The sequence below is a fragment of the Rhinopithecus roxellana genome, chromosome 1, assembly GCF_007565055.1.
Source record: "Rhinopithecus roxellana isolate Shanxi Qingling chromosome 1, ASM756505v1, whole genome shotgun sequence".
In the NCBI taxonomy this organism is placed as follows: domain Eukaryota; kingdom Metazoa; phylum Chordata; class Mammalia; order Primates; family Cercopithecidae; genus Rhinopithecus; species Rhinopithecus roxellana.
This window is the reverse complement of record NC_044549.1, coordinates 20,997,682-21,023,629: the sequence shown is the minus strand read 5'-3', so window position 1 is coordinate 21,023,629 and position 25,948 is coordinate 20,997,682. Positions and strand designations below refer to the sequence as shown.

At 41.8% G+C, this 25,948-nt stretch overlaps 2 protein-coding genes across 3 annotated transcripts in view; one reads left to right on the top strand and one right to left on the bottom strand.

The window, feature by feature from the left end:
• The window catches only part of LNP1 (leukemia NUP98 fusion partner 1), a 59,305-nt gene extending 52,576 nt beyond the window's left edge, over positions 1-6,729 (bottom strand). The window contains exon 1 of one of the 2 annotated variants that reach the window (XM_010368842.2): positions 5,827-6,729. The gene's annotated coding sequence lies outside the window, so the exon portion shown is untranslated. The remainder of the gene's footprint in view (positions 1-5,826) is intronic. The other variant, XM_030940097.1, reaches the window with a different exon arrangement.
• A 149-nt stretch (positions 6,730-6,878) lies between these two features.
• The window catches only part of TOMM70 (translocase of outer mitochondrial membrane 70), a 39,759-nt gene continuing 20,689 nt past the window's right edge, over positions 6,879-25,948 (top strand). The window contains exons 1-4 of the mRNA XM_010368841.2: positions 6,879-7,650; positions 22,550-22,723; positions 23,193-23,319; positions 24,985-25,094. Of these exons, the coding sequence (XP_010367143.1) occupies positions 7,327-7,650; positions 22,550-22,723; positions 23,193-23,319; positions 24,985-25,094 (735 nt within the window). The 5' untranslated portion in view covers positions 6,879-7,326. The remainder of the gene's footprint in view (positions 7,651-22,549; positions 22,724-23,192; positions 23,320-24,984; positions 25,095-25,948) is intronic.

Here is a 25,948-nt window from a genome sequence, read left to right as displayed (position 1 = left end):
AATTACAGCAACTTGTTGATGGATATGCAATATAAAAATACGTAAATTGTGAAACTGAAAGCACAAAATATTGAGAAAAGGAAGTGGAGTTAAAGTGTAGTAGTTTGTGTGTACATGTAAATAATCAAAGTTAACTGGTTATCAGTCTAAAATAACCTGTTATATCTATGTTTTTTGAAGCAAAAACCTATAATAGATACACTGTGGGGAAAAGAAAGAGAGATTAGACTGTTACTGTGTCTATATAGAAAGAAGTAGACATAAGAGACTCCATTTTGTTCTGTATTTGAGATGCTGTTAATCTGTGACTTTACCCCCAACCCTGTCCTTGCAAGAGACATGTGCTGAGGTGACTCAAGGTTTAACGGATTTGGGGCTGTGCAGGGTGTGCTTTGTTAAACAAGTGCCTGAAGGCAGCCTGCTGGTTAAAAGTCATCACCATTCTCTTAATCTCAAGTACCCAGGGGCACATACACTGTGGAAGGTCGCAGGGATCTCTGCCTAGGAAAGCTAGGTATTGTCCAAGGTTTCTCCCCATGTGATAGTCTGAAATATGGCCTTGTGGGAAGGGAAAGACCTACTCGACCCCTGCCTGACACCCGTGAAGGGTCTGTGCTGAGGAGGACTAGTATACGAGGAAAGAAGGCCTCTTGGCAGTTGAGATAGAGAAAAGCATCTGTCTCCTGTCCGCCCCTGGGCAATGGAACATCTCGGTGTAAATACCCAATTGTATGTTCTATTTACTGAGATGGGAGAAAATGCCTTAGGGCTGAAGGTGGGACATGCTAGCGGGAATGCTGCTCTTTATGCACTAAAAAGGTTTATGGAGATGTTTGCATATGCATATCAAGGCACAGCACTTTTCCTTAAACTTATTCATGTCACAGAGATCTTTATCCATATGTCTTACTGTTGACCTTCTCCCTACTATAATCCTATTATCCTGCCACTTCCCTTTTCTAAGATGGTAAAGATAATGATCAATAAATACTGAGGGAACTCAGAGACCGGGCAGGCGGGGGTCCTCTGTATGCTGAGTGTGGGTCCCCTGAGCTCACTTTTTCTTTCTCTATACTTTGTCTCTGTGTCTCATTGCTTTTCTCAAGTCTCTCGTTCCACCTAACGAGAAACACCCACAGTTGTGGAGGGGCAGGCCACCCCTTCATACACTAAAAATAAAAATCAGCCAGATGCAGTGGCTCATGCCTGTAATCCCAGCACTTTGGGAGGCCGAGGCAGGCGGATCACGAGGTCAGGAGTTCAAGACCAGCATGGCCAACATGACGAAACCCCATCTCCACTAAAAATACAAAAATTAGCCAGGCGTGGTGGCGGGCGCCTGTAATTCCACCTACTTGGGAGGCTGAGGCTGGAGAATTGCTTGAACCCGGGATGGGGAGGTTGCAGTGAGCTGAGATCATGCCATTGCACTCCAGCCTGGGCGACAAGAGCAAGACTCCGTTTCAAAAAATAAAAATAAAAAAAATAAAAATCAAGGAATCAAAAGCCCCACCACAGACACATTTATAATGTTTAAACAGGTATCTGGGTATCCCATGGCCCAGTCAAATTGACACATGAAATTACCCATCACACCACCTATGTTCTGGGCTCTGGCTGTACAAAATGAGAGGTTTTTTTTAGACGGAGTCTCACTCTATTGGCAGGCTGGAATGAAGTGGGGAGATCTCAGCTCACTGCAACCTCTGCCTCCTTGGTTTAAGCGATTCTCCTGCAGTCTCCCGAGTAGCTGGGATTACAGGCGTGTGCCACCACGCCTGGCTAATTTTTGTGTTTTTTTTTTTTTTTTTTTGAGATGGAGTCTCGCTCTGTTGCCCCGGCTGGAGTGCAGTGACTGGATCTCAGCTCACTGCAAGCTCCGCCTCCCGGGTTCACACCATTCTCCTGCCTCAGCCTCCTGAGTAGCTGGGACTACAGGCGCCCGCCACCTCGCCCGGCTAGTTTTTTTTTTGTATTTTTTAGTAGAGACGGGGTTTCACCGTGTTAGCCAGGATGGTCTCGATCTCCTGACCTCGTGATCCGCCCGTCTCGGCCTCCCAAAGTGCTGGGATTACAGGCTTGAGCCACCGCGCCCAGACAATTTTTGTGTTTTTAGTAGAGACAGGGTTTCACCATGTTGGTCAGCCTGATCTTGAACTCTTGACCTCAGGTGATCTGCCCACCTCAGCCTTCCAAAGTGCTGGGATTACAGGCACAAGCCACTGTACTCAGCCCACATAGGTAATTTCTAATAGTGCTAGGTGCTAATATCTTAGACCAAGGAAAGAGAAGAGGTGTATGAAGGGAGGCATGGGTGGGCAGAAACATCGAACCTTATAGTGAAAGTGAAGAGGATTTAAAAGTCTTTGTGCTCAAGAGTGAAATTACAGTTATGCTATAGGAAGAACAATATGATATCAAGGTGCAGGGTAACACATAGAAGAGAGGAACTAGAGGCAGAGAAGTTATCTGGGAAGCAAGCAAATATAGGCTTTAGGGAAGATGAACGAAATGAATAAAAGAGAAAAAAGAAGGGAATGTGATAGTATTAGGTGTTGAGGCCTTTGGGAAGTGATTAGATTATGAGGATGGAGCCCTTAAAAATGGGATGAATGCCTGAGTGCCCCTATAAAAGAGACTCCAGAGAATTTTCTTGCCCCTTTCCACTATTTGAGGACACAAACCAAATTTGCAGTCCTCAACCCAGAAGAGGGCTCTTACAGAACTTGACCATGCTGATACACTGATCTCTAACTCCCATCCTCAGGAATTGTGAGAAATAAATTTCTATAGTTTATTAGCTAAGTAGCTGTATGGTATTTTTGTTATAGCAGCCTGAACTGAGTAAGATGGGAAGAAACTATTTATAGAGCATCTGTTATGTGTTATACATACTCTTAGGAGTTTTCACTTACATGAACTAAGAAGTGTCTGAAGATGTGAAAAGAAAACTATAAGAAAGATACTACAACAAAGTTGAATTTGTTGAAGACTTAACAGCTGATTTTGTGTTTAGGTGTGTATATAAATACAACAACATAATCATTTGTGCTTGGGTAGGTAAGGTTGAAAAAGAGAGACATCTAAAAAGGTCTATGGTTTCAAATATGAGTAACTGCTCAGGTAATAGTGGTATTATTAGAAAAAATGGATAACACAGGCTGGGCACAGTGGCTCATGCCTGTAATCCCAGCACTTTGAGAGGCCAAGGTGGCCGGATCACCAGGTCAGGAGATCAAGACCATCCTGGCTAACACGGTGAAACCCCATCTCTACTAAAAATACAAAAAATTAGCCGGGCCTGGTGGCGGGCACCAGTAGTCCCAGCTACTCAGGAGGCTGAGACAGGAGAATTGCTTGCACCCAGGAGGCAGAGGTTGCAGTGAGCCGAGATCACGCCACTGTACTCTAGCCTGGGCGACAGAGCAAAACTCTGTCTTGGAAAAAAAAAAAGAAAAAAGGATAACACAGAGAAAGAATGAGTGGGGGAAGATGATGAGTTGTATTTTTGACAAAAGTCAGGAATCCAAGAAAAACTGCTGAGTAATTAGTAGGAAACATAGGGCTAGAGGTAAAAAGAGAAGCTATGCCAAAAGATATATAGACTGTGATTATCTGCACAGAAATGGTACCTGAAGCAATGAGATTTACTTTGGTTACTAATGGAGAGATTGAAGATAAAGAAGAAGACATATTCTAATAAATTCCTCACTTGAGGAATATCTAGAGCTGTGCTGTCCAATATGGTAGTCTTTAGCCACATGATACTACTTAAGTCAATTAAATAATGAAAACTGTAGTCCTTGTCACACTACATTTCAAGTGCTCAATAGCCACATGTGGCTAGTGGCTACCATATTGGACATCATAAATATAAAACATTTCCAACATCATAGAAAGCTGTGATGGACAGCACTGATCTAGAGTTTGGTCAGAGTGTAGAAGAACCACAAGAATCTATTCTCCTGAAAGCCAAGGGAAAAAACATTTCAAGGAGAGAATAATCAATGGTATCAAGTAAAAGTGAGTGACAGCCAACCTCTCCCCCACAAAAAAAAAAAAAAAAAATGAATTTTATGACTTCTGAAGCACTTTCAGACTAATTATAAAGTTGTAAACTAGATTACAACAGATTTTGGATGAAATGGGTGCCAAATAAGTAACAGATGTAGACAATTCTTTTCAGTAATTTTTCAGTAAGGAAAAACTGAATGAAAACATCAGACAGCTGAAAGAGAATAGAGCTGTTCTATATGTACGTGCTTAATATAAGCAGGTTTGTGCACTGGCTGGAAGGCTTGGACGCCAGTCAACCAGCTATTTACCAACTCTAGCAATCTGAAAGGCTTTTCATGTAGCAATGACAATTGAAGGGGCAGAATTACATCATTTTAAAACAATAAGGAGCCTTAAAAATAATCTAATCCACCCCTCCTCACATTATAAAGAAAGCAGAGTTGCCCAGGGTCACACACACAACTCAGTGGTATTAAAATCTAGAATATGAATTCAGGTCAGCAGGGCATGGTGGCTTATGCCTGTAATCCCAGCACTTTGGGAGGCTGAGGTGGGTAGATCACCTGAGTTCAGGAGTTCGAGACCAGCTTGGCCAGTACACAAAAAATTAGCCCGGCATGGTAGTGGCCTGTAATCCCAGCTACTCGGAGGCTGAGGCAGGAGAACTGCTTGAAGCCTGGAGGTGGAGGCTGCAGTGAGCCAGGATGGTGCCACTGCACTACAACCTGGGCAACAAGAAACTCCATCTCAAAAAAAATAAAAATAAAAATAAAATAACTCAGGTCTTCCACAACCTAGTCCATTAGACTATCTCATTCAACTGCCTCCTAAGACACAGATCAAAGGTGAAGAAAGCTTCTTCAGTTGAGTTCCACTAATCTACCAAGAAAATGATAATGTCTGTGTTCACATATACACAACTTCAATTTTTTAGAAATGAAATGCAGTACATGACTTCTTGACTTTAAAATTTAGAAAAACTGAGAACTAAGCATCAAATATCTATTACTTTGTAACAAACATCAAAAGAACTTTAAATATTATCTAAGTAAATCTTTACTATAGCCTGAGAGGTAGATGTTTTCACCATTTCACAGATTAGAAAAACATGCAGCAGATCAGTAAGGTCCCAAAGCCAGTAAGCGACACTCTCAACGTGGCTCTACACTACCATCAATTAGGAAATGGAGGAGAAAAGAAGAGAGCAGCATAGGCTAGGGAATGGAAATGAGATGTTTATCTAAGTATAAAAGTAACCAGAACAGATTCGTTTACTAATGCCAACCTTAAAAATAAAGCCAAACAAAATGAGGCCTTCAGATAAATATTAATCTAAAAAATGTTTCAAGAAAATAACACCGATTCCCTTTGGAGAGGGGAACTGTGCAGCTGGGGACAGGGATTGAAGGAAGACTTTTCACAGTGAACTCTGTAACTTTTGGAGTTTAACCATAACAGTGTATTGCTTACTCCAATAAGTAAGAAAAAGGTTTTTCAAAAAAAAAAACTTTAAATATGTTTTAGTTCCTATCAAGTTTGTAATTGTTAGCATTCTACAATCCTCCAACAGGCCACAGAAAAACTGAAATTTCAGAATACAAAAAATCCTAACTTCTGTTCTGAAAAAGGCAAGGCAGAGCTTATATTAAGGGGAGGAAAATTTGCCTTTGGGGATTGGGGGATCAGGAGGGGAGAGAAGCCGATTGCCTGCAATCATCAACTCAATTCCATTCCTATTTTTAGCCCATTTTTTTAGTCTGTTGCTAAGAAACCCTGTTGCCCGAAGGCAATTTACTAATAGGAACTTACATGAAGCAGGAGAAACCGGTGATCCTGAAATTCTTTCAAATCAGGCCATTCTATTTTAATCAGTCCATTTTGGTGCCACTTGATAAAATATCTCCTTTAAATCTTTTTGTAGCTCTACTGTGATGTTGTTGCACTTGAAAGCAAAACAATCATTTACGAAATTTTAATGTAAGGCTTCTGCAAACCAGTATACCAGATATGGAGCGCCATCGTTCTGGACTTTTTCTATTAATAGTTGTCTTTTCTTCATGAAAATACCGTGAATTCCAAACAATGCCTTGCAAGGTAATTTCATGTTTTAAGAGATCTGGGGCAGAGCATCGGAAAAAGAGTTGATAAAGCTATTACAGAAACGAAAGTTTATGAATTGAAATTACGACCTGGGAATGAGAGAAGAGGGCTGAGACAGCTATTGCAAAATAACCCGGGGGGGGGGTGTGCGGACCTGAGCGAGATGTGGGCTGGTGTGTCACGTAGAAATCAGTTCAAGATACAAATACGTCAAGAAAGGCTGGAAGCCGGCGGGAACCCTGACGCTTCGCATTTCTGCCAACTCAGTTTAAGAAACCCCTAACAACGTAGAAGTCATCGCTTTCGTAATTTGGTGCCGACGACAAGCCACAGCGACCACGCTCAAACCGTTTCGACTGCAGCCAACCTAGAAGTGCCATTTCCACCTAGTCTTCTGCCATCGCTAACCTCCCCTATAACCTCAAATTCGTCCAAACTAAAATCTGGCTGTGTTAGTGATAAGAAGTTCAGTGATGCAGCAGGCTTCTTCAGCAGGGAGCTCTTTCCTCACACATCTTTAAAAGTCCTTCCATCTGTTGGTTTTCCGTGCACGCGGGCAGAAAACCGAGCTAACGGCCACAGAGGTTCAAGAGGTGCCAACGTGGCTATAACGGGAAAACTGGATCCGAAATCAACCAGTAAACTGGGTAGCTAGCTCTACGCCCCGCCCACCATCCTTGCCAGCCAATAGCCTTCACAACTCGTCTGCCACTCCCGCCCATTCCAGTGCTACGGCGCTGCTTTTTCCTCTGCTCTGATCTCTTGAGCGCTGCTAGCCAGCTGTATAGGCGGCCCTCCTCGGCTTCAGTAGGCAAGAGGGCCATCTGCGCTTCTCTCCTGAAAGTAAAGGGGACAACACCAGCTACCGCGGGACTCCAGAAGTCAATCTCTCGAAAAGCAGCGGGGCGAAAAGAAAGAAAAAGGATTTCCGAGGACTTCCACTCACACCCACACTTTCCCTTAACCCGGAAGTGATTTCCGCCCCTCCTCTCCCTCTACGGTTGAGACTGGAGGAGAAGGACGGCCAGGTCTGGCCCGGCATGCCCTGGGCTTCCGGTGACCTCTGGCCCTTTTCTGTCGTCCGCTCTCTCTGCCTAGCGTGCTCGCTCGCTCATTGCCTGCCTTCCCTCCCTGGGTCTTCCTTCGCACGCTGCTTGGTGATTGTGGCGCTCGCGACAGGCAGGGAGGCGGTGGCGGAGGACACTCGTTATGGCCGCCTCTAAGCCTGTGGAGGCGGCGGTGGTCGCAGCAGCTGCACCAAGCTCCGGGAGTGGGGTGGGCGGCGGCGGGACTGCGGGCCCGGGCACGGGGGGGCTGCCGCGATGGCAGCTGGCTCTGGCGGTCGGGGCACCCCTGCTGCTAGGCGCGGGTGCCATATACCTGTGGAGTCGGCAGCAACGGCGCAGGGAGTCCAGAGGCCGGGGCGACGCCAGCGGCCTGAAGCGCAACAGCGAACGGAAGACCCCGGAGGGCAGGGCCAGTCCGGCCCCAGGCAGCGGACACCCTGAAGGTCCCGGTGCTCACTTGGACATGGTGAGAAGTAGCCCCAGGCCATAGAGGTGGAAACGCGGGTACAGCTTTTCCTTGGCGAGCTGTGTCGGTGAAGGGGCTTCCCATCAGACGGAAGCTGCCAAGCGGCAGCGCAACACATGGGTTTAGGGAGACTCATTTCTGGCTGCCAGAGGAGGGCACAGAGTAGCCCGATGACAGGTTACTGGCATTCTTTGACAGTTTCCTTTTGGTTTCAGAAAAGTCTTTTGCTTTTCTTCTCAGTGACACAGCATTTATTCCTAGTGTTGTAGATGGGAGTGGGGCATTTGCAAATGTGATGATTGTATTTAATAAGTGAAGGAAGCTAAATTCCATTAACAATTGGTACATTGTGATACGAACTGTTTCTGTGATTCCCAAAGCCTACAGCTTAATCGGTAAGATCCTTTAATAACGAGCCACTCCCCCTTTTGGAGTGTGTTTTTGCTGGGGGTAAGTGGGCAACTGCAGTGACGGTTGACAAAAGCAGAAAAAAAAAAAACCGATTAGATGGCTTTGTGCATAGAAAAAGAAAGACTGCAAAGGTTCTAAAGAGTGAAATGGTGTTCAGTGGCATTTGTTTTACAGCCTCTAAACTGTAAGCAGAACTATCAAGCTCCCAAGGCTCGTTCTCTCTCAGCGGCCCGGAAGCCCCCTTGACTGCAAGCGCTCAGCGACCCCGGAACCTCCCCTGCCATGCCCCAGCCCCGAGGTGTCCTTTTACACTCCGGACCCCTTGGCCTTTCTCAGAAAACGCTCTGCACTGCACTGTTCCCTCTTGTTGCACAAAAGTAGCAGCCACAGCAATGCTCACCAGGCTTGGTTGCACACAGCCCACTGCCCCTGGTCCAGGCCTACACACACATACCAAAAAAATGGGAGTGACTTCTTAAACTTTTTGATTGGAAGCATCTTAAATTCAGTTTTTCCATTTCACCTGGAAATGTACATGACCAAGCCTAATATGCATGATATAATTTCTCTGATGTTAGTCCAAGCATTGGCGTATTTAGTGAATAGCTTTGTATGGTTTTGGTGAACTGACTGTTAAATCCTTTTGGTATCTGACAGCTGTGCAGAGAATTAGCCTGGCTGCATTTGACACTACTGGGATTGGGTGTGGTGGATTTTATCTGGGTCTGGAGTTGTTCAGTGATAGTACCAGAGTAAGTCGAGGTCAGAGAAACGTTTGGTCAAATATCTCCCAGTTTTATACATATGTATATACAGTTGGTCAAGTAACTTCCAATTGTATCCAAGTGTATACACTTAAATACATATGCAAGTCATTTCCATCTTATACTATTCATGTTGATTTTTTTTTTTTTTTTTTTTGAGGCGGAGTCTTACTTTGTTGCCCAGGCTGGAGTGCAGTGGCGTGATCTCTGCTCACCACAACCTCCGCCTCATGGGTTCAAGCAATTCTCCTACCTCAGCCTCTGGAATAGCTGGGACTACAGGCGTGCGCCACCATGCCCAGCTAATTTTTGTATGTTTAGTAGAGATGAGGTTTCACTATGTTGGCCAGGCTGGTCTTGAACTCCTGACCTCAGGTGATCTGCCCGCCTCAGCCTCCCAAAGTGCTGGGGTAACAGGTGTGAGCCACGGTGCACGGGCAAAGACATTTTTACTAGGATGTCAAATTAGCTTTAAAGGAAGTTTTGGTATAGGAATGAACAAACTATTATCTACAGTGTGAGGCTTTGTGCTAGGCCATGAGAAAACCGTATGATCTTTCCTATGGGAGGGTGAAGCATTGCCTGTTTTCTAAAAGGTTTATGACTGGATAGTAGAAGAACCTATGGACTGTGAGAACAAGGATTTCTGAGCTTTATAGTGGGCTCCCCAGCATTGCTACTTTGGGAAAGTCATTTTATCTCCTTGACCTTAGCGTCATCCCTGTGGAATAAGAAGATTAAAATATTAGATCTCTTCTGTTTCTTCCAGTACTAAAAATTGATGATTCTGGTTCTGATCATTTATAATAGCTCACTGCTGCTATTAAAAGTAGTTATGAAGAGGATTCTTTGAATTAATTATCACTTGTCTTACATCATTTTTGGATGTCTGAAATTCTCCAGTCATTTTCTATTTCGTTTGTTAATTTAGTTTTAATCATGGAAGAATAGTAGGTAAAATGAAAGATCCAAAAAGTTTTCAGTTCTGTAAACATTAAAAATAGAGATAGTTTGTATACATGAAACTCGATTTTTTTTTTTTTTTTTGAGACGGAGTCTCACTCTATCACCCAGCCTGGAGTGCAGTGGCGCAATCTCAGCTCACCGCAACCTCTGTCTCCTGGGTTCAAGCAATTCTCCTGCCTCAGCCTCCCGAGTAGCTGAGATTACAGGCATGTGCCACCGTGCCTGGCTACTTTTTATATTTATAGTAGAGACAAGGTTTCGCCGTGTTGGCCAGGCTGGTCTGAAACCTCTGACCTCAGGTGATCCACCCACCTCGGCCTCCCAAAGTGCTAGGAATTATAGGCACGAGCCACCTCACCGGCCGAAACTAAATTTTAACATTTCATTGTGGTTTCAGCCACCCCACCTCATCCCAGGGGTTCTGTACCATTGGTGTTTAATAAAACCTAGCCGACTCCTTTTCAGATTTTAGATTTCCTTAATTCCTCTTTTCCACGTTGTCTGGATCAACACTGATGAATTTAAATTTCATGATATTTCAGAGTTTTTTAGTTTTACTTTACAAATAACTTTTTTTTTTTTTTTTTGAGACAGAGTCTCACTCTGTCACCCAGGCTGGAGTGCAATGGCGAGGTCTCGGCTCACTGCAACCTCCGCGTCCCAGGTTCAAGCGATTCTCCTGCCTCAGCCTCCCGAGTAACTGGGATTACAGGCACCCGCCACCTCGCCCGGCTAATTTTTGTATTTTTAGTAGAGATGGGGTTTCACCATGTTCACCAGGCTGGTCTTGAACTCCTGACCTTGTGATTCGCCCACCTTGGCCTCTCAAAGTGCTGGGATTACAGGCGTGAGCCACCGCCCCCGACCACAAATACCTTTTTATTCATCTGACTGCTGTTAAAAATTAGAATTTAAGATTGGACTCTTTATGTTACTTAAACTGCTTTAAAATGATGTATTTTTGGCCCCAAATAAAACAGGGCAAACCATTTGCATTTACCATTGTTCATCTTGTGGAATTTGTAGGCCTACACCTGGAATCTTTGAATTACTAGATTGTTCTTTGGTAAAACAACAATAAGAAGGTCTTTGTGGTTTTTTTAAACAGAAATTTTTATCTTAACTGTTGGTGACCAGTAAATGTTGAAAGACTACTTTTGTCTTCTTTTAATAGTCTGGTCCTTAGAGTTATTATTAGACTCTCTAAATATAATTGATCAGTAATTGTAATTTCTTATCTCTGGTTGGAGAAATTGCTGTACATTTTGAATAGCACCTCTAAATTGGCATCCTCTATAGGTTTTGCAACCAGAAGCATTTGCTTTCACTGATGGAAAACGGGCAGAATTCCCGATGCCCTAACTGTCCTTTCTCCACCCAAGCAATAACTACAGTTTTTAAGGGAATGAATAAATAGACAAATATTGTCTGTTTAGGGTTTGATATCAGCAAGTAGAATGGAAAATCTGCATTTTTGTCTTTTGACTTATGTTTACCTTAATGTAAAATGATCTGATAGAATTATTGGGCTTCTTTTGGGTTTCAGATTTTCTTTTACAATTAGAGTGTACAATTACCTTTTTTCTGGGATAGCAAAAACTTGTACAGGAAGTGCAAAGGATATTCATAGTTGTTTTAATTAATGGAAATATTGAGGTATCACTAAAGAAAAGCATTTAGTCACAGTTGATAGTGTCTCAGACTGAGGTGCTTAAAGTGTTAGATCATATTCCATTTTGGACCATTATGAAATCTACCATGATGTGCCATTTTGCTTCAGTAATTTTTTTGGACTTAAAGAATTTTTTAAAAATTTTAAATTGCAAGACTTTTTAGAAGATGATATTATCCATAGTACTTCTCAATCTGTGGGCTTGAGTCATCACAAGGGACCACCACACATATATTCCAAGCGTGGTATCCTGGCTATACCAATGTCCTAGATACTTCTTTTTCAAACATTCTGTGACTCTTTAGAAAAATGCACTTATTTAAAAGCGTTATTGACTTCATAGTAACTTTTTGTCCAATTGTTATTTAATCTGATGATAAAAAATGCAGTCATTCTTGTGTTCATATTTAACATTACACAGTTTAACCCACATGAAATGGTTAGGAACCAATAATCTAAGCCAGCCTACTACAGTAGGGAAGGAAAGATGTACCTACACATTTTAGTAAAGGGTCAAGGACTGCATAAACTGTTGTTATTAGTCATCTTGTTTGAAATGAAATTATTGTCTCCCGCAAATGATCTGTTTTATTTTTTTAAAATCAGGAACACCAATGACATTCCTCTCTAAGTTTAGTTTACACTTTTCAATCTTCATCTTTTTTTTTTTTTTTTTTTTTTTTTTGAGACGGAGTCTTGCTCTGTCTCCCAGGCTGGAGTGCAGTGGCCGGATCTCAGCTCACTGCAAGTTCCTCCTCCTGGGTTTACGCCATTCTCTCGCCTCAGCCTCCCAAGTAGCTGGGACTACAGGCGCCCGCCACATCGCCCGGCTAAGTTTTTGTATTTCTTTAGTAGAGACGGGGTTTCACCGTGTTAGCCAGGATGGTCTCGATCTCCTGACCTCGTGATCCGCCCGTCTCGGCCTCCCAAAGTGCTGGGATTACAGGCTTGAGCCACCGCGCCCGGCCTTCAATCTTCATCTTAATCCTTGGCAGTATTTCACATTGTGCGCTAAATGTCATAACTTTTCCTGTTGCTTCTGAGATACTACATTTTCCTGATTTAAAAAACAAACAAACAAATACCAGCCTCACGGATTGTTAGTCTCCTTATCACAACACAGAAGTCGTTTCACCTTTTCTGAAACTTCTCTCTACCTAGGCTCACCGCTATGTGATTTTGTAACACCCTGGACTTTTCCCTTTTATAGCACTTACCACGTGGTACTAGAATTACTCATTCCTGTTTCCTACTATGCTTTTGAATCTGTGAAGGCTGAGACTGGCTGTATCTTGTTCACCATTGTATTCCCGGAACCTAATACAGGTGCATAGCAGGTGTTGAATGAATGAAGTTTCATTTTTTGACTAATAATTAAGGGTTCCTTTGACATCCCTAAGCTTATATTATATATGTGTGTGTGTGTGTGTGTGTATAAATCTCACAAGTGGTTTATTTTTTCAGATTTTCCAGCTCTTCATTTTTGTTCTACCAGTTAATGCTGGATTCTGTGTTAATCTTTTTTTCTTTTTCTTTTTCTTTTTCTTTTTTGAGTTGGAGTTTTGCTTTGTCACCCAGGCTGGAGTGCAGTGGTGCAGTCTCCGCTCACTGCAACGTCCGCCTCCTAGGTTTAAGCAATTCTCCTGCCTCAGCCTCCCAAGTAGCTTGCCACCACACCTGGCGAATTTTTGTATTTTTAATAAGAGGTGGATTTCACCATGTTGGCTAGACTGGTCTTGAACTCTTAACCTCAAGCAGTCCACCCACCTCTGCCTCCCAAAGTGCTGGGGTTACAGGCGTGAGCCACTGTGCCCGGCCCCGTGTGAGTCTTAAACCTCATTTGGGCATACTTTTTGTAAATGAGTTGATTATGTATGACCTGCAACCATAATCCTGCAGAAGCAGTCATTATGCAAGTATATTCTTCCTAGGCAAAGAGTTATTATGATTTAGTAGGTGGGGTTGGTTGTAGATTTTTAAAATTTCAAGACGTGAGATGGGAAAGGACTTTTTTATTGTCTTAGGTTTTATTCCTTACTAGATTTGAATCCTTATTATCTTAGGTATTATTATCCTAGGTTTGATTCATATGAAAGTAACAATTGGTTGGCCAGGTACTTGGCTCACACCTTTAATCCCAGCGCTTTGGGAAGCTAAGGCAGGTGGGTCACCTGAGGGCAGGAGTTCAAGACTGACCTGGCCAACATGGTGAAACCCCATCTCTACAAAAATACAAAAATTCGCCGGGCATGATGGCGGGTGCCTGTAATCCCAGCTACTGAGGAGGCCGAGGGGAGAGGATCATTTGAACCCAGGAGGTTGAGGTTGCAGTGAGCTGAGATCCTGCCATTGCACTCCAGCCTGGGCGACAGAGCAAAAACTCTGTCTCAGAAAAAGAAAGAAAGTAACAGTTGGTCAATAAGTATTGAAACATTGTTTCTCATACAGTAAGTGTTCCAGAGTTATTTAGGGTACAGTGAGTGGACATTGTGCCCCCTGGGCGACAGAGCAAAAACACTGTCTCAAAAAAAAAAAAAAAAAAGAAAAGAAAAGAAAGTAACAATTGGTCAATAAGTATTGAAACAATGTTTCTCATACAGCAAGTGTTCCAGAGTTATTTCCTACTTCCATAAAGCTGTGATTCAAGTATAGTATATGCTTTTTGAGTTTGAGAAATTTAAAACCATAAAACCATTTTAAGAGAAACTTCAAACCACCTCAGGTATATTTTACCTGGGTGTAAGTGTGTCATGATGACAAGTTAATACCCATTTTATTTTCTCACATGCAGATTAATGTACTTAATTCTAGCTCATTTTCTTTTACAGTGACTATGCATGATCATCAGGTTAATATTTTATAAATGCCGAGAATTTACAATAGTTTTCTTATTGCTAGATGTGTATCATTGACAGCTTTTTGCAATGTAGTCATGTAATCATGTCGCAGGACTTGTTTTTAGAGGCTGGTGCTTTTCTGATCTCCGGAGGTTCAATACGTGGGCTAATCCTTTTAGGGTTGTTTTTCCTTCCTGGAGTACTTTCCTGTCTTTTGTTAGTCATTTTTATTTCAGAGCAGATTCTCATGAGTAGCCTTCACTGACTATCCTAAGCAAAACCTGATTTTCTTACTTTGTATTCCACTAGATTTACCTAGATTGTACCTTAATATTGTAGCTTTCATTTCAAAATGTAACCTGTTTTCTAGAGTAGATTTGGTGTCATGAAGAGCTGAGGGGCATGTTCCTAGGTTCTGCCTCATTTGACAAGTCTCAGTACACTGAAGAGTTTTGGTCACATGAATTGTATGGTAGTAAAGTCTGAGATTTTAGTGCACTCATCACCCAAGTGTACATAGTACCCAATATGTAGTTTTTTATCACTCACATGCTCTGCCACCCTCCTCCTCTGAGTGTCCATAGTCCATTATATCACTCTGTATGCCTTTGTGTACCTGTAGTTTAGCTCCCACTTATAAGTGAGAGCATACGGTATTTTGTTTCCCATTTCTGAGTTATTTCACTTAGAATAATGGCCTTCAGCTCCATCTAAGTTGCTGCAAAACATTATTTCATTTTTGTTTTTTAATGGCTGAGTAGTATTCCATGGTGTATATATACCACGCTTCTATCAGTGGGCACTTAGGTTGATTCCCTGTTTTTTTTTTTTTTTTTTTTTGAGACGGAGTTTCACTGCTGTTGCCCATGCTGGAGGGCAATGGCACGATCTCAGCTCACTGCAACCTCCGCCTCCCAGGTTCAAGCAATTCTCCTGCCTCAGTCTCCTGAGTAGCTGGGATTACAGGCATGTGCCTCCATGCCCAGCTAATTTTGCATTTTTAATAGAGACGGGGTTTCTCCATGTTGGCCAGGCTGGTCTCGAACTTCTGACCTCAGGTGACCCACCCACCTCTGCCTTCCAAAGTGCTCGGATTACAGGCGTGAGCCACCGCGCCTGGCCAGTTCCATATCTTTGTAATGGTGAATTGTGCTGCAATAAACATACACATGCAGGTGTCTTTTTGATATAATGACTTCTTTTCCTTTGGGTAGACACCCAGTAGTAGAATTGCTGAATCGAATGGTAGATCTATTCTAATTCTTTAAGAAATCTCCAGGCTGGGCATGGTGACTCATGCCTGTAATCCCAACACTTTGGGAGGCCGAGGTGGGTGGATCACCTGAGATCTGGAGTTTGAGACAAGCCTGGCCAACATAGCGAAACTCTGTCTCTACTAAAAATACAAAAATTAGCTTCGCATGGTGGCGTGCGCCTATAATCCCAGCTACTCGGGAACCTGAGGCAGAAGAATCACTTGAACCCAGAAGACAGGTTGCAGTGAGCCGAGATCGCACCACTGCACTCCAGCCTGCGTGACAGAGCAAGACTCTGTCTCAAAAAAAAAAAAAAGAAAGAAAGAAAAGAAAGAAATTTCCATACTGTTAGAAAACATATGTTTCCCAATGTTTTCTTAGGTGTATTACCTGAAGTATTTACTTTAGATCATGTGTCTCACTTGAATAATTTTGGATTTATGTGTATGTGTATATGCAATCGCTACTCTTTAATAGTTTTCTGCTTGTTGGCTCAAAAATTTACCAACCACCTAATATGTAGTCAGGCATCACTTAACAATAGAGATGCATTCCAACAAGTGCATCATTAGTGGATTTCATCAAGTATACTGATACAAACCTAGATAGTACAGTGTACTATGCACCTGTGCTATATGGCATAACCTGTTGATCCTAGGCTGCAAACCTGTACTGCATTTTATTGTGCCGAATACTGTGGGCAACTGTAACACAATGGTAAATATTTAGGTACCTAAACATAGAAAAGGTACAGTAAAAATACAGTATAAAAGATAAAAAATGGTGGCCGGGCGCGGTGGCTCAAGCCTGTAATCCCAGCACTTTGGGAGGCCGAGACGGGCGGATCGCGAGGTCAGGAGATCGAGACCATCCTGGCTAACATGGTGAAACCCCGTCTCTACTAAAAATACAAAAAACTAGCCGGGCGACCTGGCGGGCGCCTGTAGTCCCAGCTACCTGGGAGGCTGAGGCAGGAGAATGGCGTGAACCCGGGAGGCGGAGCTTGCAGTGAGCTGAGATCCGGCCACTGCACTCCAGCCTGGGCGACAGAGCGAGACTCCGTCTCAAAAAAAAAAAAAAAAAAAAAAAAGATAAAAAATGGTACACCTGTTTAGGGCACTTAACATGGAGCTTGTCGACTGGAAGCTGCTCTGGGTCAGTGGGTGAGTGAATGTAAAGGCCTAGGACATTACTGAATACTACTGTAGTATACTGTTTAAACACTGCACCCTTAGGCTACACTAAATTTATAAAATACTTTTCTTCAATAATTTTTTTTTTTTTTTTTTTGAGACGGAGTCTCGCTCTGTCACCCAGGTTGGAGTGCTATGGCCGGATCTCAGCTCACTGCAAGCTTCGCCTCCTGGGTTCACGCCATTCTCCTGCCTCAGCCTCCCGGGTAGCTGGGACTACAGGCGCCACCACCTCGCCCGGCTAGTTTTTTTTGTAGCTTTTAGTAGAGACGGGGGTTTCACCGTGTTAGCCAGGATGGTCTCGATCTCCTGACCTCGTGATCCGCCCGTCTCGGCCTCCCAAAGTGCTGGGATTACAGGCTTGAGCCACCGCGCCCGGCCCTTTTCTTCAGTAATTAACCTTAGCTTACTGTAACTTTTTAACTTTACGAACTTTTAAATTTTTTTAACTTTTTTTTTTTGAGATGGAGTTTCACTCTTGTTGCCCGGGCTGGAGTGCAGTGGCGTGATCTTGGCTCACCGCCACCTCCATCTCCCGGGTTCAAGCGATTCTCCTGCCTCGGCGTCCCTAGTAGCGAGGATTACAGGCATGTGCCACCATGCCCAGCTAGTTTTGTATTTTTAGTAGAGACAAGATTTCTCCACGTTGGTCAGGCTGGTCTCGAACTCCCGACCTCAGGTGATCCGCCTGCCTCAGCCTCCCAAAGTGCTGGGATTACAGGCATGAGCCACCGTGCCTGGTCTTTTTAACTTTTTAAAATAACATTTAGCTTAACGTACAGCTACTTGGAAGGCTAAGGTGGGAGGATTGCTTAAGCTCAGGAATTGGATACCAGCCTGGACAAATAGGGAGACTTTGCCTCTTAAAAAAATAAATAACACTTAGCTTAAAACACAAGCACATTGTACAGCTTCACAAAAATATTTTATTTCTTTATATCCCTACTCTATAAGCTTTTTTAAAAAAAAAATTTTTTTTTAAACTTTTAAACATTTTGTTAAAAACTAAGACAGATATGTTAGTGTAGGCCTACACAAGGTCAGAATCATCAGTATCCCTGCCCTCCTTCTCTACATCTTGTCCCACTGGAAGATCTTCAAGGGCATTAACACACATGGACTCATGGAGCTGTCATCTCTTATAAGAAGCCTTCTTCTGGAGTAGCTCTTGCCTTCAAGACCTGCCTTGAGGCTATCTTATAGTTAAAAAAAAAAAAAGTAGGAGTATACTAACATAACAAAAAGGATAGTTTATGTATAGTAAACACATAAACCAGTAACATAGTTGTTTATTGTCATTCTCAAGTGTATGTACTACACATTATTGTATTTGTTATACTTTTTTTTTTTTTGGAGATGGAGTCTCTCTCTGTTACCCAGGATGGAGTGCAGTGGCGTGATCTTGGCTCACTGCAAGCTCCGCCTCCCATGTTCACACCATTCTCCTGCCTCAGCCTCCTGAGTAGCTGGGACTACAGGCACCCGCCACTATGCCCGGCTAATTTTTTTTGTATTTTTAGTAGAGACGGGGTTCCACCGTGTTAGCCAGGATGGTCTCGATCTCCTGACCTCGTGGTCCACCCGCCTTGGCCTGCCAAAGTGCTGGAATTATAAGCGTGAGCCACCGCGCCCGGCCTCTCTTTGTTTTTGGGATGCAGCCTCCCGCTGTTGCCCAGGCTGGAGTGCGGTGGCACGATCTTGGCTCACTATAACCTCCACCTCCCAGGTTCAAGTGATTCTCCTGACTCAGCCCCCCTAGTAGCTGGGATTACAGGTGCTCACCACCACACCTGGCTAATTGTTTTGTGTTTTTAGTAGAGATGGGGATTCACTGTATTGGTCAGGCTGGTTTCGAACTCCTGACCTCAAATGATCCACCCACCTTGGCCTTCCAGAGTGTTGGGATTACAGGCATGAGCCACTGCACCCAGCCCCAATATATGCTATGCTTTTGTACATCTAGCAGTGTAGTAGGTTTGTTTACATCAGCAGCACCACAGACACATAAGGAGTGCATTACAATGGCTGTGACATCACTAGGCAGTAGGAATTTTTCAGCTCCATTATAATCTTATGGGACCACCATTGTATATTCAGTCTGTCATTGACTAACACATTGTTATGTTGCGTATAACTGTACATTTTCATAATGGGATTTTAGTGTTTCTGTCAGTAATAGTTCTTTTGCGAGAATGACAGTTGTTTGTTTCCTACACTGGTCTCCAGTATGGTCCTTCAGGATAAAGACTACACTGTTGGTTATTGTATAGTAGAATCACATCAACTAAAATTCAATCGTACTTGCTTGGCAAAAAGAAAAAAATGTAATTATACTGATTCTGTTTGTCTTTCACTTTAATGACCTGTTGTCTTGGAGCCAGTGGTGCATGAGACAGTGATACTTGAGTCTGTTTCCTTTGTTTCTTTTTTTTTTAAGATGGAGTCACATTCTGTCCCCCAGGCTGGCGTGCAGTGGTGTGATCTCGGCTCACTGCAACCTCTGCCTCCCGGGTTCAAGTGATTGTCCTGCCTCAGCCTCCTGAGTAGCTGGGACTACAGGTGCCTGCCACCATCCCAGCTGATTTTTCTATTTTTTTAGAGATGAGTTTTCACCATGTTGGCCAGGCTGGTCTTGAACTCCTGACCTGAGGTAATCCACCCGCCTCGGCCTCCCAAAGGCAGGAGCCCCTGTGCCCAGCCAATTGAGTATATTTTAAACCATTATTAGATACCTGAAGATTCATGATTGTTGTGCCTTTTTGGCAGATTGAACCTTTTATCAGTAAAACTATCTGGACATCATCTGATGCTTTTGAATGGTATTTTGTCTATATTGCCTTTTTTAAAGTTTTTGTTGTTTAGTATTCACCTTCCACAACTTTTTACATTCCTTTTTAAAAAAAAAAAATTGTTGGGCCTTAGTATGTCATTTGGTTTTACATCATGCCTTATAGGCAGCAGGTAGTTAGTTTCGGTTTTAAACAATTCGAAAGTCTTTTAATGCAGGGATCTAAACTACTCACATTTATTGTTACTATTTCCATGTTTAGCGATTACTGCCATGTTTACTCTGCTTTTTTGTTTCTTATTTTTCCTTCCTTTCTGCTTTTTGTTGTGTTGGTCATTTCCCTATTTGGGGTTTATTTTTAGTAGTAAGGAAGCTGTACATTTCTATTTCTTTTCTTGTGTTCAATCTCAAATGTTAGTTTAGCTAGGTATAAGACTTTAGTTACAAAATAATCTTGCTTTAGAATTTTGAAATTGTTACTTAATTGGTTTTTAGTACCAAATGTTGGTGACAGTCTGGCACTGGATTGTTTTTCTTTTTAAATACTTTCAGGATTTTTGTTGTGAAATTTCACCATAATGTCTAAAAATGCATGTCATTTTTCTTCAACTCCATGAATTTCTCTGATTCCTTAGATTTTTTTTTTCCTATGCCTTTCGTTTTATAACTCCACGTAGGCAAATGATGGAACTTCTGGATTTATACTTTGTGTCATTTCATTTCTCCAAACTTCCCATCTCCCTATCCTCTCTTTCCATGGCATTCTGTCAGGTTTCCCCCATTCTCTACTTGTTAATTCGCTCCTCAGCTTTCTCCTTTAATATATAGCCACTCTGCTGAATTAATTGTAATAAAGTTTTTTCATTTTCAGAATTTCTAATTGGTGCTCTTTAAAAGCAACCTTTTTTTAATGATGGCAAGATAGCCTCTCATTTTTTTGAAACTAAATTTTTTTTTTTTTTTTTTTTTTTGAGACGGAGTCTCGCTCTGCCGCCCAGGCTGGAGTGCAGTGGCCGGATCTCAGCTCACTGCAAGCTCCGCCTCCCGGGTTCACGCCATTCTCCTGCCTCAGCCTCCCGAGTAGCTGGGACTACAGGCGCCCGCCACCTCGCCCGGCTAGTTTTTTGTATTTTTAGTAGAGACGGGGTTTCACCATGTTAGCCAGGATGGTCTCGATCTCCTGACCTCGTGATCCGCCCGTCTCGGCCTCCCAAAGTGCTGGGATTACAGGCTTGAGCCACCGCGCCCGGCCTGAAACTAAATTTTTTGTTTGCTTGGCTTATCCTGCTTTCTCAGATACTGCTTTTGTATTTGAGTTGGGGGCCTCTTTTTGTATGGGTTGGTTTTCCCTTATTGTTAGCAATTCTTGATAGTGTGGTCTTTTTAAAAACAGAGGCAAGGTATGGTATGCCCTGTCACTGTCACTTATCTCTTTAAAGAGGGTCTGGTCTCAATGTCTCAATGTTGTTCAGGCTAATCTCAAACTCCTGGGCTCAAGCAATTCTGCCTCGGCATCCCGAGTATCTGAAACTATAGGTGTGTGCCATGGTACCCGGCCACTTGTCTCTCTTGTAGAAGATCCTCACTCCTGAATGACACAGCCCTACTCTATTGTGATTTCTCCTTCCTCCAGTGGAGTGGGAGGATTGTTGAGGTTGTCTCAAATGCAAGTTTTCTAGCAATCACCCTGATGATTGCCCCCTAGAGCCTACAGCTACATAAGGGATTCCTAGTTTTGCTTATTGTGGGTGTTTTGTGGGTGTTTCTCTGTCAGTCCTGTGGCAGTCTCTGTTAGTCCTGGCACGTATTCATAGTCCTGAAACATGATGTATCCTTGAAATTAAGCTTACGTTTCAAAGCTTTTGGAAGATAATTAAGTCTACTGACAAATGGAAGATTTTAAGTTCATCTATTAATTTATATGTGCTTGTCTTGGTTCCTTTCATCCTCCCACATCAGTTTTAAAATATACATTCTGGTTGACACTAGCTAACTTAAAGTAGCTATGTAATATTCTGAGCTTAGATACTTAGAGCTTCCTAGAAATCCTTTGCACACTTTAAATCCTTTAAAAACTTTAAAGTTCTACAGCCTTTTTGAAAAAGTCTGAGTGTTTTTGAAATTAAAAACATATAGACCTCCAGCCTGGGCAACCTGGCAAAACCCCAGCTCTACTAAAAATAAAAAAATTAACCCGATGTGGTGGTGCGCGCCGGTAGCCACAGCTACTTGGGAAGCTGAGGCAGGAGAATCACTTGAACTTAGGAGGTAGAGGTTGCAGCGAGCCAAGATTGTACCTCTGCACTCCAGCCTGGGCAACAGAGAGAGAGGAAAAAAAAAGTATATATGTATATATCTGTGTGTGTGTGTGTGTGTGTGTGTGTGTGTGTCTTTTAGCTGGGCATGGTGGTGTGCACCTATAATCCCATCTGCCTAGAACATGGAGGTAGGGCGATTGCTTGAGCCTAGCAATTTGAGACTAGCCTGGGCAATATAGCAGGGCACCTCTCATGCTTTTTTGGGGGGAGGGGTGGGTGGGCAGAGACATAGTCTCAGTCTGTCACTCCAAGGCTGGAGTGCAGTGGTGTGATCTCGGCTCACTGTAGCCTCCACCTCCTGGATTCAAGCAATTCTCATGCCTCAGCCACCCGAGTAGCTGGGACTGCAGGCGTGTGCCACCATACCCAACTATTTTTTGTATTTTTCGTAGAGACGGGGTTCTGCCACGTTGTCCAGGCCAGTCTCAAACTCCTAGCCTCAAGTGATCTGCCCGCCTCAGCCTCCCAAAGTGTTGAGATTATAGGCATGAGCTACCATGCCTGGCCACAATGTGCTTTTTGACTCAACAGTCCTACTAGTTAGAATCTAGTCCGTGAAGATATTTGTATGAAGCAACTTACATTATAAACAGTCATTCTGTCTTCCTGTTTTTATCAGTTTGTTGTTTAATTACTGTGGTCGGAGTCTGTGAATGTTGATTAGTGTTTGATAAATTGTTTCTTTTCATTTCAGAACTCTCTTGATAGAGCCCAAGCAGCCAAGAATAAAGGCAATAAATATTTTAAAGCAGGAAAATATGAACAAGCTATTCAGTGCTATACTGAGGCTATTAGCTTGTGCCCTACAGAGAAGAATGTCGACCTTTCTACATTTTATCAAAACAGAGCTGCTGCCTTTGAACAGTTGGTATGTACTTTAGGTTGTTTCTTCTGTTCCTTTTGTTTCTCTTTATTTGCTTAAATTTTCAGTTAATGCTACTTAAATAAACCTAATGTATTTTTTGAAGTTGTTTCAAAATTCTGGGATGTTGTTTTTATTTCCCATTAATTGCAAAACTTTTTAAAGAACAAATTCTGTAGTTTTGCTGACTGCAGATATACTCCAAAGTTAAGTATATTTCAGATTTTATAAAATTAGATAGTATAGGAAGTTTCTGGTGACTCTATTCTCCTCAACAGTTTGAGGCTATTTCTTTAACTTTTTGATATTTATATGTGCTTTTGTAATGTATTGCAGATGTTAACTCTTTGTTTCTATTAGGAATACTTTTTTATTCTAGGACTTTTAATACTCAGCCTATTAAGTTTGAACTGATTTCTATTGAACAGTACTTTCTTCAGTGTGATTTTTTTTTTTTGAATACTTTCAATTACAGCAAAAATGGAAAGAAGTGGCACAAGATTGTACAAAGGCTGTTGAACTTAATCCCAAATATGTGAAAGCTCTCTTTAGACGTGCAAAAGCCCATGAGAAGCTAGACAATAAGAAGGAATGTTTAGAAGGTGAGGGTCATTTTGTGTTTACATATGAAAATTACTTAAGATTTTGTAGTCATTGGTAAATGTATATGAAACTGTGCCTTGTGAGTGCAAGAATCAGTTGTTTTTAGAAGTTGGATTCCTTTGCAATTAAGACTGTGTCTTCTAGTTTAAATTAAGATTGCTGATACTTAAGTATTATCTCTGTTCTCAACTATGGAATTAAATGAGTATTAAGATTACGAGTTTATATACTACACATTTTGAACTTAGCAGCTCATCAGCATTAGTATAATTCTCTGAATAAAGAAATCAGAAAAGAGGTTTTAGCAAGTGATAGTGTTTCTAAGGTTCTACATATTTCATTTAATAGGTATAAATACAGCTTTGAGAGCTATGTTTATAATATGTATAAACATAGCTTTCAGATGAATCATTAAAGAAAACATTGTTTTTTGCCCTCGGCATTTTCAAACATTATTTTATACCCAATTGGAAATTGTTTTATACCTAATTTACACCTAACTGGAAATGATGTAATTGGTACAAAGCATCAAAGTGAATTTGTCATTCTCGGTAAATGCCATAAATATTCTGTGATCTCTGATTGGTCATTTCTCTGCTTCCCAAGCTGCAATTACAGTATACCTCTGGCCTTTGAAGTACATTCTTCTAGGTGACATGAAGCAAAACCAAAGTATAATTTTCTACAGTCTAAAAGTTCTTTCCATTTCATATTTAAGTCTGTTTTAAAAGCATCAGTAAAAGGAAAAGGCCCCTTTCTGAAAAGAAAAGTATAGATTCCCAAATGAGGGTATTTTAGAGAACATTTTAGCAAAATTTGAGGTTCTTGTGGTGGCACATACTTTGGTAGTATGTGGAAAGAGTATTGTTTTAGAAAAGGGAATCCTGAGTTTTGAACTAGACCTTGAAGTTGCTAACATAATAACTGGTAGAGAGGAGGTTGATTGAAGTGTCACGTAGAAGAAACAGGATGGGGAAAAAAGACATTGACATTGGCACTAGCCATGGTTATCAGGGGAATATAACAGCAGATTGACTTGTTCGGTGGAGCAAGGATGTGGAATTACAAGAAATTTAATTCAGAAAGAGAAGAGACGTCATTGTTTGAGTGCTTTGAATGAAAGACTGAGAGGTTAAGGAACCACTTATCTTTTGAATTTCCAACCACTGCGTGCGTCTTGAGCTGTGACATAACCAGATGAAAAGGTATGGAGGCAGATTTATTTGAGAGCTCTGTGGCAAGATGGCTTTGGAGACAAGGAATAACTCTGAGGCCTATAAAAAACGCCAGACATGAGAGAGCCACACTATATTGATATGCCTTAGAGTTGCTAGCCAGAAGAGAATATTCCTGGATTCCTTGTTTTATTTGCTATATATAGAATGTTAGAGTGGTGAGAAACACCAGAAATCATGCGGCATAGCCCCTTTCATTTCACAGGTAAAGAAAGCAAACCCCAGAGAAGTGGAGTGACTTTCTGAGCTTTCAGTTTGGTCATAGAGAATATAAAGTTAGGTATTAAGAATCAATCAATTGGAAATGAAACAGTCCCATTTGGTCATGAATTTAGTTTGGCTTTCTGTAGTTACATTGTACCCATTTGATGCTGCTGACCATCTTTGCAGTAATTTTATATTTACTGTTGTGGTTTTCATCATTTCTAGATGTCACTGCTGTGTGTATATTAGAAGGGTTCCAAAATCAACAAAGCATGCTTTTAGCCGATAAAGTTCTTAAACTCCTTGGAAAAGAGAAAGCCAAAGAAAAATATAAGGTACATTTATCTGATTTGGGGAATAGAGGGAGTACTATGTACATTGTGAGGGGTATTTTCTACGTTTATGCTACTTAAGCTTAGGCATAGTGGTAGTGGCAACAACTGCAATTAGAACTGGGTTATATTTCTTCTTCCTATTATCTTGGGCTTTTATGGCTTGTCCTTCTTCAGTAAGAATATATGCTCTATCCAGTACTCTACCCTGGAGAGTATTGGAATTCATCTCTGTTAGGGATTGCCACACTGTGGCCCATAGGCCAAATCCAGTCTGCTACCTGTTTTTATAAATGTTCAGTCACATGTTGTTTTCAGCTGCCTTTGAGATACAACAGCAGAGTTGAGTGGTTGTGACAGACTGTATAGACTCCAAAGCCTAAAATATTTACTATGTGGCCCTTTACAGAAAAATATTTTTCTATATTATTAAGTTTTTAAAGATATACTGTGTAAGTTGAACGCATTAGTTTTAGACTATTATTAACAGGTAGTTTAATTCAACAATCATTTATTAAACAAAGCTACATGTTTGGCATTTTGGAGGGATGGGTTCAAAGACATGGCCTTTGCCCTTATAGAATTAAAATGTAGTGAGAGAGAATGACTGTTACTATGTATAAAAGGCATGCTATAGTTAAGTGCCCAAGGTGAGATGTAAGTAAAGAGAGTACTCTTTGCATCAGTAAACATCACTGGAGATTCATTGTTAAATCCCAGTAATAGCGAGGTAATTGTTTCTTTTTCCTTTAATAATAGCTTGCTTTTTTCTTGAATTGGTTTTAGTAATCTGTATTTTTAATTTTACATCTCTGGATGTTAGCTGAGTGAAACACTTAAAACAAGTTTCTTCACTG